The following is a 21,445-nucleotide window of genomic DNA, read 5'->3' as shown; positions in this document are numbered from 1 at the left end:
TGTAAACTTTGAGAAGTGCCTGGAAAAAGCAATTCAGTTCTGAACCAACAGAAATACTATATATTCCTGGTAGGAAAAATGGAAAAGGTTTCTGACTGAAGTCCCACATCAGATGAGTGGATTTTCCCTTGCAGTCCTCCCACCTGTAGCCCTTACATGTTATCCAAGTCTGCTCCAGAAAGTCTCTGAAACTCTGGAGCAGTTTAGGGGGCATGGAAGGGTGCAACACAAAGGAGGAATTGTTCTGTCAGCAACTGCCATTCTGCCGCTGGACAGTCTGGTTAGATACAACCACTGTTAAGCATTGTTGTGGTTTATAAGGCAAAAAGAGAGGGATATTGAAATATGGTTGATGACACTAAACTTCATGCTTGCCTTTATAAGAAAGGGAGCGAACAAAATCTTTGCAGCATTCCACATTCATATGAAGTCCGATGAGGAAGAAAACCAGACATACATGCTGTATTGTTTTTAGACTATGAAAATACATCAACTGGCCTCAGAGCTAAACACCCCCCCTTTAGTTTATCGCATTCTCATAATTTAAGCATATAAATAACAAGTAGTCTAATGTACCTTTCTCAAATGTGATTAGGAGTTCTACCTTGCTAAGTAAAAGGAAACATTAAAAATATATTGCAGAATGCTGGGGTTTTACAGATACTACTGCATATCTTGTATGGCACAATCCTATCAGTTGCTCCCTGATGCCTTGGAAGCCTCTAGAGCAGGGGTCTCAAACTCAACTTACCTGGGGGCCGCTGGAAGTAGAGTCTGGGTGAGTCTGGGCCGTATCAAGTATTCCACCACTGTGGTGGTGGTGGTGGTGGGCCGCCCATCCCGTGGCCGGCCCAGGGTCCGCCAGCGCTTTGAAGGCTGCAGGGCCCCTCCCCCCTGCCCTGCCCTTCCTGGCAATTGGCCCGCGGGCTGCGAGTTGGAGACCCCTGCTCTAGAGATTCTTCCTAGAATCTGAAACCACCAGGGCAGGAGGAATGGCAGAAGTCATTTCCTGGCCACTGTTGTTGGTGATTTTTGGCTAGTTTTTCAGCCTGTCGAGCAAGGGTCCTTTGGAGAGGAAGGAAAGGAGGTAAAAAAGATGATCCTGGCCTCTCTAGACTTGTACCCTTTTCTTCCATTGGAAAACCCCCTTCCTCCTCCTCCAAGGTCACTTTTTCATTCTTGAAGAAGCTGGTATAGTTCTTTCCACCCTGGCTATTGCGGGCAGAGCCCTTACTCCCCGTTTTAAGGTTGGATCACTATCACCCACCTCAGAGAGGTTTTTCCAAGCAATCCTATGGTACCTGGAATGCTCTCTGGGTGTCCATAGGGTTTATCTCTTAGCCCAGGCTTTTTCGCAGGAATATACATGTGGGATACATCTGTATCCAAAGATGCTGAAACCTTGTTTCCAAGTAATCTGCATCCATACCTCCTGATACTCAAGAGATTAGGTCATTTTCCCATCCACCATCAGGGAGATAAGAGGCCAAAAGATGAAAAGGTATGAAGAGAGAATGATTTTGATACATTCTCCATCCCAAACAAAACTAATAAAAAATGTAATGCCTCTTTCATAAGCCATGAAGTATTTCCCATGACTACACATTTGTGCTCAGTTTTCTCTATGAGAAAATCATGTATTTTATGAGATATTACTTCTTTCTTCGAATAAGGTATACAGCTTACTCATACAATGTAATTTCCTATTGTCATGGTTGTTCTTTTTGCCATTGGCCAGCTAACATTTAACCTTTTTCTCTCTTCTTTGCTGCATAATAATGGAGCAGTAAACCCGACAGGTGAGAAGTTGAGAACAATTGCTTTCTGTTTTTCTCAGAAAAAGGGAGTTGAGAAAACAAAATAGAGAAAAGACAGCTTGATAGGGTTTTCAAACAGAATGTTTGCCAATCTAAATGAACCTGGTCAGATGTATAAGTGAAGATGCCTTAAAGCAGGATTTGAAATAGAAAGGTTCTTATTTGAGGCTACCACTGAAAATTACTTCCAATCTTTCATATTTGCTTCTCGCATTTTAGAGCTAGCAAAAAACTAATTTACAAGAATACTTGGAACTCCATTGAAATGGTGCTAGTCAGAAAATACAGCTGCAAGGGAATTGGACAGTTATTGATCATGAATTCCCTTTCACCTCCTGTAGTACCATTATTTAGTTGCAAGATAACCTCTGGGAATGACTTTGTAAAGACTCCCCAGGATCACAGCCACTGTACTTATCATTGCGGAGAAAATCAGGCAAGCCTAACACTATGATCCCACACAGGTTTACGCAAAAGTAAGATCTGTTGATTCAGTGGAGCTTACTGCCAAGGAGGTGGGTTTAGGTGTATACCCTAAAGCTCACTGAAATCAGCGAAACTTCAGTAGTAGACATACGTGCCACTCATTTTAACATAATTGGACTGAGGTTGTCGGGACTGGCTCCATGAACTATCCTGATCCTAACTTCAGGTTAATTCCGAACAGTATGTTTGTTTATGCACAATTTGATTAAAATGTTGGTTATTTTTTCTGGATTGCAGACATATTGGTGTCCTTGGACATTTTAAAAGTACAGACCTATAGATGAAAAAGAAGATAAAAGGATAGATATATTTTTGTTAATTGAGCATATTGATAAATCTGTTTAATTATTATGTTCATTTTTTCCATGTAGGAAAAGGGCAGAGACGGACTCTAGAAAAAGCAGCATACCCAATAGCAAAGAGATTCCTTCCCACCATCCCACAGATCCAGTAGAGTTACGGCGCCTTAATTTCCAAACTCCAGGTAAGATGCAAAACATTCTTATTTTTACTTCTATAAGCCATGTAGTATCTACTTGAGTTTGAATAATTTTATATGGTATAAATTAGGTGTAGTCATTTGATAGAAATGATTTAATTCACCTTGCAGTGAGCTTCTTTTTTTGATTTCTGAAAACAGCTAGTTTGCTTTGCTTTTGCCATTTCCAGAAATGAATCACTGAGAGCGCTACAATTGGTCCGTTTTTCTTGTTGGGCTCATGATGCTGGTAGTTTCATCTGTTATATTTCTTTCTGGATTGAAAATATTCTTTTACAAAGTCTGTATCAGGTGATGTGGAGACACCTGCCATGTTTTTAATCAACGCATGACCATCTGGTGGTCCTCCACAAACCCTGTGTGATTAGGTTTGGTTAGGGATCATGGTGGTGTCACTGTATCTCTTAACTGTGTGCAAACCAAGCAGAAAAAATGCAAGGGAATATAAAAACACAGGCAAAGTTGTGAGAGCAAGGAAAGTTTTGGCAATTGTTTTGGGCTTTAGAACATGAAAGGGACAGGTGGCTGCAGAACAGAGTTCAGCCATGAGTATGTGGTGACCTTTGGAGAAGCTTCAGCTCAAACGGAGCAGTTGTATCTATTGAACTGTTGGTATAGCTTCCACAAATCAAAGGTTTGGGTTAAAAATATGTACCTTATTTAGATATGGTCTCTTTAATTCCATCCCCAGCCCTTTTTACAAAACTGCTTGCAGATCAATACAGTTGAGCTAGAGGGGGGCAGCTTATCAGACCACCAGGAGAAGCTCTTGCTAGACAAAGTGAGAAGGGGGCAGAAACTTCGTAAAAGTGCTAAATGCTAGCAAGTGCCTCTTAGTCCTGTGAGTGGCCTTTTTACAAGCCACTTTTCCATTGCATCCCTGTATCCAAGTGGATGTAGGGTGGTCACACATGACCAGAAGATAGCTAGTACCCATACACATTTGTTTTGCTTGTAGATAAGTTGTCCTGAGTAGAACGGACAATTTATTCATAAAGGCTGCATTTTAGAGGGCTATATTTCCTAACCAGTAAACAGAATCCCCAAAGCTTAACTAAATGCCCTTTTTTACGCAAAGTACTCTTAGTTGTGATTGGTAAGTCTGCTTTGCACCTGCAACCTGGCCATTATGCAGTAGTGTGAGACTGTTTAAACAACTCTCAAGCTAGTCTATCAAGAAAAAAGCCTGCAGCAGCTAGCAAATTGTCCAGAAGATTGCTGCTGAAAACAGTACTTCCAAATATCACAGAAGCAGATGTTTGGAACACATCATGCTGGAGTTTACGCATTTCTATATATGGGGACTCTGTTCAAAAGAGTGAACAGGGAAACCCTTTGTCAACTAACACATAGAGTCAGTGAGTCTTGGACCAGCCAATCACAATAATATTAGACCCCACAAATACTTGTTAGGAGGAAACTTATGATATGTGTGTGTGAAGTTATCTACCCTAAGCTTAAGGAGTAGGGTAGGCTGATACATGGAAATCACATCTGCAAATAAGTGCATATATTTATAGAACAGATATTAGATCTTATTTTTACATTTGAATTTAATATATGATACCATATTTTGTAACACTGGTTCATTTTAATTCATTGCTACCTTCATAACAGACTCTTTGGGACAGTATAGAAAAGAATTTTTAAAAAAAGCTAACCAATCAATGCAACTGCTAAAGAGGAATTTAGCTGATCATTTGTTAGCAAAGTTGGAGATCCCTTTTCATTGCTATTGTAGATCACAAAAGGAAAGCAAAAGAATCTGAGTTGGCATGTTTCTCTGTACTGTTGTCACTCTCCACATAACAAAGTACCTATGTTTTTTTTGTTAATGGTGGAGAAAAATCCAGGGAAGTGAGAATTTCATATTCTGAAACATGGGGAATTAACCCTTTGTCCTATCATCCCAAGGTGTAATCTGAAACCTGCATAATACTTAGAGTCTATTTCAGTTAAGTTTGCCACCTGTTCCTACACTGCAGACTGCGACCATAGCAGGTGCTAAGGCTTCAACACCAAGCCAGGATTCCCCACCCTTTTAAAAATTCATGAAACCTAACCTCCATTTTGATGAAAAGTTCTAAGGAGCTCAAACACATAGTATATTGTGCTGCTTTGATTGGTTTTATATAAAGATACTGACTTGAGTGTGGGTGGAGTTGGGCATGTTACTTTCATTGCTTTTTGTTTTCTTAAAAAGAAAATCCAGTATTACAGTTTCTAAACACAGCTTTAAATAAATGAAATTCTCATGAAGTGGATGAGTCCATGTGGGTTTTCAGAGAATGGAAAGAACCATTTTAGACACTCTATAAATGGATTTTCTTAGGCTCCAAGCTACAAGATGACTCAATTTGCTTCTCATTTAGGAGGACAGAATAAAATATTCTGCTAAATAGAGATTCCCTGAAACTCATACATGCACCCCACCACTCATCCTTATTGACTTTCTAAATGTTTCACAGTCAGGAGTCATTTTTATAAGCAGCCAGTAATTTAATCTTTAACTCATTAGCAATTGCTACCTTATAAAAGGACACTTGGAACATAAGAAAAATAAATTGCCTCAAACAGAAATGTTCACATAACATAAATAGATAGTATAAGCCACTTTAGTGCAGAGGCTTCTTGGATTTTGTGGGATTTTCCCAGTACTGCAGTAGTAGACTGAGCTTGATCAGTAATGGATTAAGTACATCAGACTGAGTATTTCTATGACTCAGCCGTTTGCTGATGGCATAGGAAGAAGGCACTTGTGTACTCCATCTGCTATATTCTCTGTGTTCAAATTATGCATATGTTTCTCCTTACACATTTCAGGGATAATATAATGAAATGTAATGTTATTGGTTCCTAATCTCTAAACATGAATCCTATCACAGAATAGACTGATAATTCCTCTGATCTGGCCTCTAAAAATCAGCATCATAGGACAAGTGTTTTCTCTTCTGTGACTGTGACTGTTTGTTTAAAGCTAACAAGCAGTATAATTACCTCAACAACCCTCTTATGTGAGAAGACATGGGGCGGGGACAGTATTTTACTAATTTGCTTCTTCCAGTGTTAGACATCAATATAGTATGAGGTGATTCTAAGCAAGGGGTATATCTTAAGCACTTCTCAAACCCATTGTTCCCTGGCTTTATTAAAGAAAGCCCTCTATCTTGGAACTAAGAAAATGTAGCCCTCCAGCTGTAGCCCTCACTTGAAACCCTTTGCTCTGTTAAGGTGAAACGTGTCCCTCAAACTGATTTTCATTTGTGGTCCTTTAAAAAAATGTATCCAAAATTGGAGATGAGTTTTCCTGTTTGACTGTATTGTCTTAATTCACATATTTCATTTTAGTACTTGACTTAGTCAGCATTCTCAAGAATGAATGCAGACTCATGTTTTTGATGCACAGCAGACACATGTCTGAGAGCTGTGAATAATCATGGATTCCCACTGTGTACCTCCTCTTGACAGTGTTCACCAGGAGGTGTTGGTGTACACACCACAAACATATCTGTAGCATAAAGTATGACTCACCACCTTAAGGTGTGTTCATTATCTTAGACTTAAGCTCAGTGGGAGCTGAGCATATATGAATATTTATCTGTCAGAACTAAGGTTCAATAAAACTTTCATATATCTTTCATTGGGATAAATGTTGCCTACTCTTGCTGTTGTGTTTTGGTATTTCTGTATATAGCATAGCTCTTGTATGTTTATTAAAAAATTACTAGTCTTTCCAGACAGCAACAACATACGGTGTTTAATTTTTACCCTGTGCTATGTTTCAACTGTAATGAACACAAAGGGTGTTGCCAGTGAGATCTCAGGTGTATGGACAGATTTATGTTGTTTGTTGAGTCAAGTTAGATCCACATAATTTCATATGTCTGTATGTAAAAAGAAGCTAGAGCAGATATTGCCATGTTTTATATAAATACAAAATTCTCCTAGGATACTTAGACTTAGCTGTTTTTCAACAAGATGATGCACTGTAGATCCATAAATTAACTTCTCTGTATTTTTTATACTATCTTTGATGGCCGCACTCACAGTCAATGATTGATTGTGAAAATCCCACACATACATAAGAATGGTATTTGGGTTTAATATGTACTAGTAGCAAAGAATTAGCCCTCAAAAGCTAAAGCACATCACAGTAGTTATTTATATGTGCATATTATTATTCACAAGCAGTGAATAGACAGTTTTTTTCCGGGGGGGGGGAGATATCACCTGATAAACATAAAAACAACCACCCGTACAATTATTATTTTCTTGTATAAGATTACTGAGAAACCATTGAAAGGTACTCAGTTTGTATTAGACATAAAATTAAGAATGCTGCACTGCAATAATCACCAGATGGTTAATTCTAGAATATGTTGGGTTTTATATCCCTCCTGCTAAAAAAAGATTTTATGCCACCTTTTGATAGGCCTCAAATGTTTTAACTGCAGGGGGATGCTGATAAATAAAAATGGGAGAACATTGATGTAGCAGTTGGACTGGGTGCTTCTTTCAGCATGGGTACGTCAGTATGAAGGGCCGCACCATTCAGAAAAAGGATGTGTTTGCTTAATATTCTTAGGCTAAAGTCCTGTGTACATTGATCTTGGATTGAGCCTAACTTAAGTTTGTATAGTTTACTTTTGAGAAAACTTTCATTGGATTGTGCTGTTAACAATATATTTTCCATTGCTTTGTTTTAATAACACTTAAACAATGCAGTTGTGTGACTACCGTCTTGAAATCCAGTTTTGTAGTAAACTGGTCAATGAATTTGGCTGGGTGGTTCTATATGTTGATAGGTTAAGGTGCTCAAGTCTTCCTACATATTTGTCCCAGTTCTGAATGCCCGCAGAAAGAATGTGCATGCAAAACAATACATTGTCTTTGTGAAAACTGACTGAATATGATGGTCTTCTACTGCTACTAATTTCTTTCCCATTTCCAATTGGCTTTACTTTTTACAGCTTTGAGCAGTAATTCAGTCCCCTACGCCTCCCTGATTGGCTCTGTGTCCTCCCTCTCTAGCCAAACTACCACTCAGTCCTTATATGATAATAACTCTCTCCCACGATTCGCTCGAAAAGGTCTAAACATCTTTGTCTCTATTATTTTCGCTGTTCGATCACGGTTTTAGATGTTTCATCATTCAACTTCCATTTCTGAATAAGCCTAACATTTTCTTGTGCCTTTTTTAAACCTTTTCTATTTTTCACTGGGGTGCTCGATCTGGAATCTAGATCAAATATATTTCATGGCTACTTAGAAAAAAAACAGTTTAAACATTGCATGTGATGAAATGAGAGATATAAAAACCAATTCATATAGAAATAGTGTGGCCTTCCCATCCAAGGAGTAGTTTTCAGAATTTGTGTGGGTTTCTTCTGTTTCACTTGATCTTACAATATGAGCGCACAGACCACACAATCAAAAGAACTATTGTGTATGTAATTACTTCAGCTACACAATAGTACACAGTACTATTATCTATGCCACAAACAAGATTTGAATGATATGCTGCTGGTCCTTCCAATGGACTTCATTAAGCTAGATAAAAATGGAGCAAAAGCCATTTTGTGAGCTCTCTGTACCATCCTTTCCTGGTCATGTCCTATAAAGCTGTGCTGCAACAATGCCAAGCTTGCTTTTTCAGAGCATACCCTTCAAATTCAAGGTGGTAGAACAGCATGAAACATGGAAAGTGTGGCTTCCAGTTTGAGCTCCCCTATTCCTCCCTTCAGTGGTCATGGTTTTGTTTTATAACTTCAAAACATCATGGGGTTTGCTAGTTTAAAACATTCTAGCCAACTATGTGTCTCTCTGCAACAAGCTATTTTATTCTAGGCATGCTTAAATAATGGAAAAAATGGGTGGGTGGAATAACCATCCATATTAATTGGTCGAATTGAAGTAGCCACAAAGAGTGGACTTGATCAAATCTTCAGCTGGCAGATCATGCTAGTTGACCCCACCATTTCCTCTTCTGCCCTTTGTCTCTCTCTCTCTCTGTCTCTCCTCCACCCTCTGCTCCCGTGCTGTCTCCTCTCAGTCTCTTTCCCATCCCTGCCCTGAGCCTTCTCTGTACTTACCATTTTCCATTGGTAGACAAAGATGTTTACACCTGAAGTAGATTGTAGGTAATTTCTGGGGGTTGATAAAGGGACGGGGCTGAGATATTTTCTCTGAGGTCCTAGGGTAAGCCAGTTGTTTGTGCTCAGCAGAACTGATTCTGTGCAACCCCTGCCTCTACAATCTGCTACTAGTGAAAACATTTTTGAAGCTCAAAATGTCTGATGTCTAATCTTGTCCTTATTGACTGTTGTGTGTAAGCAGCAGTGCATGTTACTCTGGCAATTCATAACTGCATGTGAATGTCCTAAACTTTATACATTTAAAAAAAAAATCATTAGATTTCCCTGCCCCCCGTCTTATCCAGTCAAGTCATGCTAGACAGTTCTCCAGTTCCTGAATGATGATGATAATTTCTAAGTATCAACTATTTTCGTTTTATTTTGTTAGGAATTAATTTCCCCTCCCACTCCAGTTCTATGTTTTATTTATTTTTATTTTTACATTTTCTTTTTGCTGAATCGAGTGTCTCTGGTTACCCTGGTAACCTGCATTCTTCAAGTTAGTTTCCTTCATAAGTCACTTTATTTTCTGTCAGTACTATTGTATTCCTTTAGGCTTCTTTGAATGGCTTCTCCCTGCCCCGGTTCACCTTTTGTTCACCTAAGTCCAACACCGTTTCCATTTCATACAGCACAGAAAAAGGGGTTTGATATGATGTTAGGAGTCAAAGCAGCAGCCAACATCAGGTCTAACTGTCTCATTTTTCCCCAGCTAGCTAACCTCATTAAGTCTTGGCATAATAACTTTTTTTTTCTTTTAACACTAAGAATGTTAGCTTTAAGAATATGCTTGGTGATTTTTATTTTTATTTATTATTTGTTTTAGTAATTTGGCTTCAAAGCTCATCTCTCCAGAGCATGTCTTGCTTTGAGTGATTAAACTATCTGCCTGCTTCTGTCACCTTATAACATCTTTACTATTTACACATTTTATAGCCATTGCTCTATTTTCTAAGTCTGGATTGCATAGCTCTCTCTCTTTTTTCAATGCCAATGTTATTTCTCTCTCCATCAACAGGTATGGCTAGCCACCCTCCAATACCTGTTTTGGAACTTGCAGATCACATTGAAAGGCTGAAGGCGAATGACAACTTGAAGTTTTCCCAAGAATATGAGGTAACAGTTCTCAAATTCCTTAGAGTCTGATTTCCTGAACATTTGGAATACCACTTTTTATAACTGTACGCTGAACTTAGTAGGAAGTAGTAGACTGCATACATGTGACAAAGTAGTCTCCTGTCAACTGAGTTCAATAGGACTTTCATCCAAGGAAGGCCACAGTCCTAAGTTTACTTAAACTAGATAGCAAACTCGCTTGAACACATTTACTAAGTGTTGAGTGTTGAACAGACATGTGTAGAACTGCATTCAAAATATACTTAGGGTAACATTCTTCATTATTTCTATGAAATTCTGAACATTTGAAATGTCAGGTGCTTTTTAGAACAACCTCTTAAAGAATAAAAATTACCTTAAGATGCAAAAGCATTCTGAGGGAGCAGTCATTCTACCTTAGGATACAAAAGCACAGATATCCTAGTGATAGTTTTCACTTCTCTCTTCCTCCTCATTGTTACTTCTTCAAGACAGGCTTTTGAGCTCATCTGGAAAGCTCATACTGCTGGGGGCAGGACTGGGGTGGAGGAGAGGGTCACTGAATCCTTTAAATCCCAGCTTCTTCTATTCTCTCCCTGTCCCTGGAATGCCCCTCTTTCACCTCCCTGAAGTCGTGGTTGCAATCTTGGGAAGCTGCTGCCATAGTTTTTTCCACAGCACCTGGAAGAGGGTGGCAGGAAGGATTAAAATTCAGTATCTGACTTCAAGGTTATAGGACAGTGATGGTGAAGCTTTTAGAGACCAAGTGTCCAAACTGAAACCGAAAACCCACTTATTTATTGCAAAGTGCCAACACTGCAATAAAACCCTGAATACTGAGGTTTTAGCTTAGAAAAAACAACTCACAGCCAGTCCAAGCAGATACACACACATGCACATATATATACATCCATCCATCCATCCATCCATCTTTGGCAGTGCACCGACCGGCCATGCGAAAGCTCGGACAAGTCGCAACTAATGAGTTGCAGCTCATGATGTCATCACTTGGCACCACTACTCCTTTCCGGGCATGTGCATGGCCCCTGTGTGTGCTGTTTTCCGATGCTTGGCTGCTGAAGCGATGCTGGGGTGACTTGGTTCGCATGCCTACCGCGGCACGCGTGCCATAGGTTTGCCATCACTGTTATAGGAGTATCTACAAGAGTCCATCCAAATCTGAAAAATACTGTGGTCCCAGGTATGCTCTGTGTTAATATTAAGAATGGACAAGGGCTGTAAATGCTGATCTTAGAATGGTTTCCTATGAAAACATCTGTCTTTGGAATGCTCAGTGGAGTTACAGATTTTGCATCTAAAACGCTTCAGAAAATAAGGGCATTTTGCAACCATGGCCTTTGATCAGAGATAAAGTTAAGGAGTATTTGAACATCCAAGATAACAAAGTGCACAACTGTGCAGTTTTCAACCTCTAGTCCATTAGCTTTGACTCTGTGAATGAGGTAGTAAATTCAGTTTAATTTAATGCAGCTAAAATCTCTGCTATTAATAATGTTGGACAGAAAAATTGAAAAGCAAGTGAATACATCTAAATCATGATCTCATTTAATCATCTATGAAACTAAAATTTTGTGTTCAATTAATTAATGGTTTATGATACTGACTAATAGAGATCTGTGCTTTTTTCATTACCTTATGTCAGAATTGCTCAGGAAGATATGTTGGTCCACTGAGTAAATTTTCTGTAGATTAAGAATTCTCTTCCATGTTGTTATAGGCTATAACTGCACCAAGCCATTATTACCTCTTCCATTACTAATTCATGAATTGTGGGTTTTAATGGTATCTTAACAGGAAACTTTTATAAAATAACCTTTTAATATCATATGGATTGCATCTCCCAAGATTCACATTGATAAACACATTCACTGTCACATCAATAAGCTTTGGATAAAGTGACTTGTACTGTCAACCACCATGTGCTATCAATGCTTCTTGAAAAGTGTATGGTTTATCATGCGAGAGAGAGAGAGACTTATTCCAAATATGGAAGAAGAATTTAAATATTGCAGTATTTAAATACTCCTCAGAAAATTATTGGCATTGTAATATATTTCTAATCAGTTGCATCTCTGGCTTTACCATTTCTTAGAATGCTTGGACATAACAGAAATCATTGGCTATGAAGAATCTAAACCATTTCTTCATTAGTCTCCTAATCACCCTAGCAATTCTCTGGTTTTCTTCCTTCCTATTCACTCTGCTACTTACTCCATAGTTTCCTGTGTCCACCAGTACAAGTTCACAGCTATGTCACAAGTCCACAAATGTCACATCATAACAAAACAAACCAGGATTCTAAAAAAAATTCTGGTTCAAGGTGAACAAAACAGTTTGCATTGTCCCAGCTGCAAGCAGGGATGGCTAAGTAAATCACAGACTTGTACCTGTGTTTATCATCCCCTGAAAACTGGGAGTTCTGGGTTGTAGGTCCCTTGAGCAGCCCAAGTTATAAGCCAACAACAAGCCATGGCTCCAACTTCTCTGAGCAATGACAAGCCCAAGTTCCTGTTCACACGTACCATGGTCTGAATTTAAATCTGTGGTTGAGCAGCTCCCACCAGAATCAGCACGATTGCATAATCATGATGTTTGTGCAAACTTTGCAAACATCATTACATTTGAACGTGGTCAAAGAGTAGTAATTATTCAAGCAATCACTTCAAGCAGTAAAGTATATAGCTTTTTATATTATTCACATAGTTGATTTAGATTATTTACCAGTGAGTTGGCAATGTGGACCCTTCATAAGCAATATAATTTGAGCCCTAGTTACTCCCAGACTAGATTGCTATGATGTGCTGTATGCTGGGCATCCAAAATAAGGTTCTCAAGACTTTGACTGGGGGCAGCAGAGCAGATAACATCATCCCAATACTTTATAATCTGGAATGACTCCGCGTTTGGTTTGAGACTAGTTCAAGGTTCGGGTTCTCACCCTGAGAGCCCCATATAGGCTGAGATCAAAGTCCCCCCCAGCCCCCCACTCTATTAGTCTGCCTGAGCAGTGCATTTATACTACTGAGGCCCTTATCCAGTCCCCCACTTCACTGAATGTATCCAAAATAGGGACCAATTACCTTAAAAAGTTTATCTTGGTTTTGCATTGGCTTGTCTTTCAAAGTACAACCATAGTTCAATTTCAGAGGACTTTTATTGGCTATTATTATTATTTTGAACCAGGAATTACCAGTCTATGGCTATTCTGCACAAGTCACCACTGCAGCCCTCATGCTACCTGCCACCATATTCCAGCCGCCATCAGGGTCGCTCATCCACAGTGCTAATTTATTTATTTATTAGATTTAGATCCTGCCTGTTTATTTTTTAAAAGAACTTAAAGCAGCTTACATAATTCTACCCCTCCTGCTCTCATTCTTATTCCCACAACAACCACCCTGTGAGATAGACTGGGTCTGTGACTGGCGCAAAGCCACCCAGTTGAGCGGGGACTAGAACTCAAGATCTCCTGAGTCCCAGGCCCTGCTTTTAACCACTACAGCACACTGGCTATGTGATTCTAAAAGAATCAGTGTTTCTGGGAAGGAGAGAAAGCTAACCCAGACAGACAAGAGTCTAAATCTGCCTCTTCCCAGGAGCAACTGATATCTTCACATCCAGACCATTAATGGCAGCAGAAAAGATCACTGAAGATTGGATTAGTGGAAGGGAAAAGAGAGCTTCTTCCCCCCTCTAGTCATCTGAAAGCAACCAGCCTCACTTCTTCTGTATGGCTAATGGTGACACAGAACCAGCATTCCAGTTTGGGAAGGAACCATTCTGCCCCAGCATAGCAGTCTTGCCCATGATTGCTAGGATTATTCTTCATCTTGCACAAGTGTGTACGCGCGTGAACACAGGTACATAGGAGACCCATGACCCTCTTTCACGGGATATGCCCCTTTGCCCCCCCCCCAAAAAAAACCTCTGCATCCTTGATTTAGATGGTATGCTTTCCAGATTTTTTGGACTATAGCTCCCATTATCCCTGGCCATTGATCAGTCTGACTTGGGCTGATGGAAATTGCAGTTTACAGTATTTGGAGAACATCAGGTTCAGGGAAGCTGATTTAAATTTGACTTCTTGACAAATTTGACAAAAATTTATACTATCTGCATATCAGTAAACAGGAAAAGAAATTGATAGTGGAATGTCAGGGATTTATACTGCATAGAAGGAATGCTGTGATATTTGAATGAAAAACTGAATGTTAGTAAATGACAGCTGAAATAATTATGTGTGCAATTTATATAGCATGATCGTTGTGACTGTGAACACTAAATAATTACATGCAATTGGCAGAAAATCACTCCTGAACTGTGTTAAGTATAACTTTAAACCCTAAAATGACCTTCAAGTCAACATATTTTTGTGAATACCAGAGACTATATTTTCTAGTTTGACAGTAATGAGGTTATTTTTCAGATAGGACTTAAGGTTTTCTCTGACATGACATCATTAAATGATATGCGGTTGAAGTTCTGCACTGTAAAGGTAAATGTTCAACTGCTATTTAAACTTATGCTGCCTAAGATAGTTCAATATACTGGATATTCATACTCTACATCCCTTGAATAGAACTTCTATTTGTATAAAGGTCAAACAGAAATTACTTATAATACTTAAAATTGTTGAAGATACTAACAAATGGTTTCCCCTACAAATAAGCAATCCATTCTTTATAGTCAAATGAAATGTGAATAGAATTCAGCTAAAGGTCTCTATATAATTTCATTAAAATGTCAGTGTCACTTAGAACTGTTAATCTCAGAGCCATTTGTCTCTCACTAACCCATATTCATAATGCCTGTGCTTAAAATGATAGCTTAAATACGCACCAACTGTAATAAAACTACCTGCAGAAGATTTGTAGGCCCAAGCTTCTGGAGGACCAAGTTTCCCACCCCAAAATAAAGAATCCTCTCGTGGACCCTGTTGCAACAAAGATTCGAAAAGTTACTTTAGCCAAGTCTAGTTTGATTTTTTCCCCAAGAATGCCTGGGCTATAACCACATTTCCTTTGAACTGCCCCTTGGTTTCAAGAGCGATTTTGCCATGTAGTCAAGCAGAGTTCTTACTAAATGGAATGGTTTGGCTATGCAGTATACAGTCCAACCTCAGCTTCTGCGGGTTTACATTTTGTGGATTTGATTATTTGCACGTTTGTTTGTTTATTTATTCAATTTATATGCCGTCCCACTATCCATAGGGTGTAATTATTCCCATCAATAATTATATGGGTGTTTTTTGGAGCTTTGCGGACTTCTGTGGAAAATCACAGATAATGGGTATAGACTAGAAAATGGAAAGCAAACTAAAAATGTTTAGTAAGTCATAAATGCATGCATGTATCAATAATCTACTTAACATTTAATTCCATAAATATATACACATATTTATTATTAAAGTTAAATTTTGTAAAGAAATCAGTATGCTAAAGAACTAGTCTACGCACTCTGTTTGCAAACACGACACTCTTTGTCTCTGTACTGGCCAGCTTCACTCACGTGTTTTGTGTCTCAGTGTGCACTGTATCTTGCATTTCTCACAGCTTGTGGGGAGGGATAGAGATATTTGCATTTTCCACTTTCATGGATCCCTAACCCCCAGGGCCAACTTTGACTGTAATTTTGGTTTGTTGCATCAAGACAGGAGAAGGGAACCTTGTTCAGATTGCAACCTAGGCAACCAAGCAACCAGAGGTAAATGACGGCTTCGGACATGGCTAGAATCTACCAACTCTCCCACACACAGCTCTCACAGACAAGCACACAATGGTAATGCACAGATATGGCCATAGCATTCGCACACAAGTCACAAACGCACAAACACCATTTGTGCCTTCCTACATTTGTACCAGTACACATACAGAGTTCAGACACATACAGGAACCTTTTTTTGCTCTGAACAGGGAAAAATACTTCAATCTGATTAACTGCTGGGGAAGAGGCTGGTGAGCTTGGAGCTGTATGAAAGAAAGAATTATCTTTATCAACCTATCAGTGGCACTGACCTAGAACATGTTCTAGTTTACCCTATCCTAATTATTTATTACTGTAAATCTTACTGATCTGTCCCATGAGGTAGCTAATCTAGAGAGGAAATACAAATTAGGAATGAGGCCTACGTAAAATCTACACTACAGTTTCCTTCAGAAGGCAGCCAGAGTAGAACAAGTTCTATTGCTTTTGTGAGCCGTCCCGAGGCTATGTAGCAAGGGGACGGCATATAAAAACTTTAAATAAACAAACAAATAAATAAAATATTGCTTTCAAAAGTTTATTTTGTAAGTTCCATCATCATGAATTGACCACCGAGAGGCTCCTTGCTGCTCTCTACATGCGGATGTGGCTTAGGTTATGATAATACGCAGAGGGTAGGGATAGGGTTCCTTCTTATGTATTCATTATATAGAAATACATCCCGTAAAATGTTTCAGTGCACATTTTTAGGCAACACAGATATACAGATTTGACAGGTGTTAAACAATTGGGCTTATATATTTTGAAATTTAACAACAGCATGGTGATAGGAAGTGAGCGCGTGCACACTACTAATGAATAAATAATGCCAAATATAACCTGAAGCAGACTTTTCTGGCATCTTGTAACATACAGAAGGCAACGTTATATCAAATACATGCTTAATCCTTAATTGCTGCTGGAACATTTTATTCTGAGGCTTTTAGTTACATGACTTTAATCTTCAAGTTAATCTTGGTGCTTTAAAGTATTTGATATAGGTAGAAAATACTGTGAAAGGGTAGGCTTTTGTTTTGAGGTTGAGTACCTGCTGTGTAACACACGTTAATAACAAATACTAATAATAGCATTTCAGTGTCAGTTCAGCTCAGTGTCATTTTCCTGGCATGACAAGCTATGCAAATGTGGCCATACCATAGCAAAAGGGCAGATCCCTGGGGGAGCTTCCTGGATTGCTCTGTTCCTTGTGCTAGAGTCTTGATTCTGCCTGTGCTCTTGCTTCAGCTGAAGCAGCTGCATATATGCCTGTAGGTGTTCATGCAGCTGAAAAACAGAGGCTGGGTCATACACTTTGCAAGATGGCTGAGTGGCGATGCACTTAGGATATGATGAGATTTCCACATACATCCGTGCGCAGGTGGTGTAATTCACAGAATTCTTCTCCCTCATAAGAATTCCTGTGTGCCTGTTCCTCAGTCACAAAAAAGAACCAATGAGTGTACAAACCGGCCCAGAGAGGCAGAAGCACAAAGAAGCAAGTGTGGATTAGCACAGCTTGCCAGTGTGGTGGCACATCATTTTAATGGCTCTTCTCATCAAGTGTTGTGTGGTATATTAAAGGCAGTCCTTTGCGCTATCATTTAGTATTGGGGAATGTGACATGTTATGGCTTCTTGCCAGGCTGCTGTAACACTGATTGATTTACTACATTCCGTCAGCATCAGCTCATCAGAACTCTAACGGAAGACACAAATAGCTTACAATTATTTCTTCTCCATTCTGAAGGTCTTTCTGCCTCCCTTGTGCTGGATTCCTGTATTTCCTAGACCAGCTGGTTTTCTAGAATAGGATTCTTTGCTCAACAGACATTGGGGTTCAGCTGCACCAGAATGAGCAAGGCCAGCCCCCCCCCCCGCCCCCCGCATCTTCTCCAAGTTCACAGAGTTGTTCCATCCAAGCCACTAAGGCCCAAGGTTAATTCTTCTAATGATAAATAGCAAAACATGAATGTAAGCATGCACAGCCTCCATTCAATGGGATAATGGGAAATCAGGAGAAGAATTACGTTCCCCCTTCCCTGGAATACCTCCCCTCACTGCAGAAGCCTTTCAAAAGATTTAAAAGGGTTCTATTGGCCCTAGCTCCTTCAAAATCTAATTTTAAAAGAAACTACTTTGATCGCAAGGAACATGTCTTCAGTTTTTATGATACTGCACTGGAAGATATGCTGCTGTGATTAAGAAATGATTAGTGTAAGCACCAGTGAAAAATGTACTATTCTACCTTTTTAGTTACAAAGTAGAATATATGAGTTTTTCAGGTTCCGTTTTGCCTCTCAGGAATTTCTGATTCACTGTTTCAAAAGAAAAATCATCCAGAAGATAAGAGTTTTGGTTTTTAGTTTCAGTTTTAGCTACAGTAGCCCACTGCTCCTAAACTAAGCATTTAGTACTAAACTGGTATAGTGTCGGCATAGCATCTTGTTTTGTTCTTCTTTTGTTTTGTTGTTATATTCTCATGGAATGTTATTTTGAGACTTTGATTACCAATGGTCAGCAAATGACTTCAGTGCACCACCAGTATAAGGAAATACTCCTCATTAAGCAAAATGCTTCTTTCTAGACCAAAATGTAATAAACATGTAGTTAGGGTCTAACTCTGACTCAATGATTATACCTACTTTATATTAGCATGGATATAAATGGCAGCAATGTTTCATTAAACAGTTAGACTATCAGCTGAGAAGACCTCCAAATACCATTGTGAAAAAGTTTGCACCTGGATAGATAAAAGGGGAAAAGTTACCCCACCTCTAACATGGAATATGCCTAGGATCAACAGCAGGAGACATTTGTGGAACACTAGATAGCTCAGAAACTTACTGGGAGGGTACAAGGGTTCCAGTAAAAGGAAAACCTATTTAATAGTTTGGGGTTTTTAATGGTGGAAATACATACTAATTATAGGAAGAAGGTCTAAGATGTAGCTGCTTAATAGTGCAAGACAAGTAGTGTAATATTATTATTGGAAGAATCCCTTATCTGCTTATGTTTTTGCATTGTCCATGGCTAGTGACACAGCCTACATTATTTTTTATGAATTTTCATTTCTATATTTAGTTATTTACAGTAATTCTGTATCACTCCATATCCAGACATATTCTGGGGTAGTAAACAGTATAAGGTTTAAAGAAATAAAAAGAATATAAACAATGCATTAAATTTTTAAAAACAAAATAACATTAAGACTGTGCCTGGCTAGCCAGAAAAGACTTCTCAGAATAAGATTGTGGGATGCACAGCACAGTTTTGGTGCCTGCCTGACCATCCAAGGCAGGGACTTCAAAGGACTGGGGCCACATTAAAGGACCATCTGTTAGTAGCCTCCAGTTGGAATGTGGTCCTCCAGGGACCTCTATGAATGAGAAGGTTAGTTAGAAAATATTCTTTCAAGTATCCTGTTCCCAAGTTGTTAGTGAATTGGTTGCCAGTGCAGTTCCTTCAGGAAAGGAAGTTGCATGCTGAAAAGGGCACCTCCTGAAAACAGCCAAGCTGCTGTACTAACTCCTCCTTCCAGAGCAGCTTTAAGGGCAGAACCACATAATGCATCAATCCAGTCTTGAGGTTACGAGCACCTGTATCAGTTTGACCAAGCTGTCCCTGACCAGAAGAGGATGCAGTTGATGAACCTAAAAAAAAAAGAGATGGTAAAAAGCTGGTGAAGTTATTGTCATCACTTGGGACACTGGGGACATCAGTGGATCTAGGAGTGGCCCAATGTAAGAATCTAATTTTCAGAGGGAGTGTAAGACTGTCAAGAAGAGGCAGTGAACCACTGACCCACAGGACTTCCATATTTCCAGAATTAAATTCCAGTTTAATGACCCTCATCTAGCCCAGCAGACTGAGTCCAGACACTGACTTAGGACATATGCAGCCTGTCCCGATTTAGTTATCATGGGGAGATAGAGCACTGTATCATCATTGTACTGATGGCACTTGGTTCTGTATTCCCTAATGACCTCTTACAGCAGCTTCATATAGATGTTTACTAACACTGGGGACAGAATAGTACCCTGTGAAACCCCAGAGGTCAAGGACATGAAGGAAGAATCATCCATATTAATGTTTGGAATCAACCCCACTAGTAGGACCAGGACTACAGTAACACAATGCCTGTAATAGCTAGCTCAAGTGTTGATCTAGGAGGCTACCATGGAAAATCAAGTAAGAATTTTCAGGGTCATACTCTCCTTGTCTTTTTTCCCAGTAAAGGTCATCTAGCAGGGCAACTAAGGCGGATTCAGTCCCATAACCAGGTTAAAAACCAAGACTGACATAGGTTTAAATAATAGTTATTTCTGTTCCTCTAGATTCTGACAAATTAGTAGATATGAGAGAGTTCGCACCAGAAAACAACCATTTCCAGCTGAGGACACTGGGATAACAACTTGTCTTTAAAACACAAGTCTTAGATTGAGAAATACAAGAACAAACAGTGATACCCTTTTCATATTTCTCCCATTGTAAAACTTCTGAAATGGAAAAATAGGAAAAGAGTTGACCTGTGCCACATATGCAAGCATCATGTACACTGTTCTCTTTAATAAGTTATCCTTTGCTTTCTAACGCTCAGTTCCTGATAATGCAGGAGGGAAATGTAATTCTGTTGGCAACTACCCATGATATTGTATCAGTATCCATGTATTTAGCATTCATGTTTTGTTAATGTGCTATGTAAATCTCATTCAGTTGGCAAGTTCCCTGAATAATAAACTGGCGTCTTATTATGGAGTCATCCAGAAGATGAAATTTGCCTAGCAAAAGCTGACATCAGTGAAACAAGGTCAACTGGTTCATTTTCATGGATAGTTAATGATTCTCTAGTTCTTCATCAGCTATTTACTCTGACATCTACCAGGACCTCCATTTTATTCTTTTTCATACAGTGCATGTTCCCCCCATTAGTTAAAAATAAAACAAAACACTTAGAGCTGATCCACAAGTTCGGCAAACTTGCATGCTTCTTGCCTTTGACTGCCTATTGCACTGTAGGCTGAGGGTTGCACATTTGATTGTTCTCTCTAGTTAAATACAGTCTCAGTTCTCTTCACCCTGCCTCACACCCCAATATATTAGTTATACAATCCTCAGTGGACTCAATTATGTGCTTTTTGTAGTGTTTGGTTTTTTGTACAGCCAGTACCTGCCTCCATGTGTTTGCATGTGTTTGTTTAAAATATGATCTGCTGTACTTTTGATCTAAACTGAAATGCCACTCTTATCTCTTAATTTCAAGTTTAGAAATTAAAAGAGTTTGGTAAGAAAAGTCTAATTTTGAAGCAATTCCAGCCAGTAGAACTGTGAGCTCCTGGGTGACTTCTGCAAGCATTCAGGTATGAAAAAGCTGCTACCCTAAGTGTGTTTAGACAAAAGAAGACTCTCACAACTCCTAGCATAGCCAGTGCACGCTGTTGGCTGGGGGTGCTGAGACTTGTTTGAGTGTTTTGGTCTGAACATGCATAGGGTCCCACTCAATGTCCTGGGTTTTAGAGAGCTGCTTGCTTACTGTTTGCATGCAATTGGCAGTGAATGTTCTTGTTATATTGCTGGAAAGGGTTATACTAGTTGAAAGCAGAGTAAGAGATTTACTATTGTGTATACAAGATGGGCAATATCACTGCTGCCATT

At 39.2% G+C, this 21,445-nt stretch overlaps 1 protein-coding gene and 1 long non-coding RNA gene across 19 annotated transcripts in view; one reads left to right on the top strand and one right to left on the bottom strand.

Annotated features, from left to right (window-relative positions):
* PTPRD (protein tyrosine phosphatase receptor type D) overlaps window positions 1-21,445 on the top strand; it is a 530,840-nt gene that overhangs the window by 428,904 nt on the left and 80,491 nt on the right. For 16 of the 17 annotated variants that reach the window (XR_006416251.1, XM_044445966.1, XM_044445967.1 and 13 more), the window contains 2 exons: window positions 2,675-2,787; window positions 9,955-10,052. Coding sequence is in view for 16 of the 17 variants with exons in the window: in XM_044445966.1 (XP_044301901.1) it covers window positions 2,675-2,787; window positions 9,955-10,052 (211 nt within the window). In the remaining variant the exon portion in view is untranslated. Of the gene's footprint in view, window positions 1-2,674; window positions 2,788-7,772; window positions 7,893-9,954; window positions 10,053-21,445 lie in introns of all 17 variants that reach the window. The other variant, XM_044445981.1, reaches the window with a different exon arrangement.
* The window catches only part of LOC123031255, a 40,607-nt gene that overhangs the window by 9,134 nt on the left and 10,028 nt on the right, over window positions 1-21,445 (bottom strand). For both annotated transcript variants that reach the window (XR_006416252.1, XR_006416253.1), the window contains 3 exons: window positions 18,039-19,443; window positions 16,950-17,220; window positions 10,408-10,712 (listed from right to left, as the gene is read on the bottom strand). This is a non-coding gene — a long non-coding RNA (uncharacterized LOC123031255). The remainder of the gene's footprint in view (window positions 1-10,407; window positions 10,713-16,949; window positions 17,221-18,038; window positions 19,444-21,445) is intronic.

The sequence above is a fragment of the Varanus komodoensis genome, unplaced genomic scaffold, assembly GCF_004798865.1.
Source record: "Varanus komodoensis strain SLA01 unplaced genomic scaffold, ASM479886v1 scaffold5, whole genome shotgun sequence".
NCBI lineage: Eukaryota > Metazoa > Chordata > Lepidosauria > Squamata > Varanidae > Varanus > Varanus komodoensis.
Note: the sequence above shows the minus strand (reverse complement) of the source record. Positions and strands in the feature narration are given on the sequence as shown.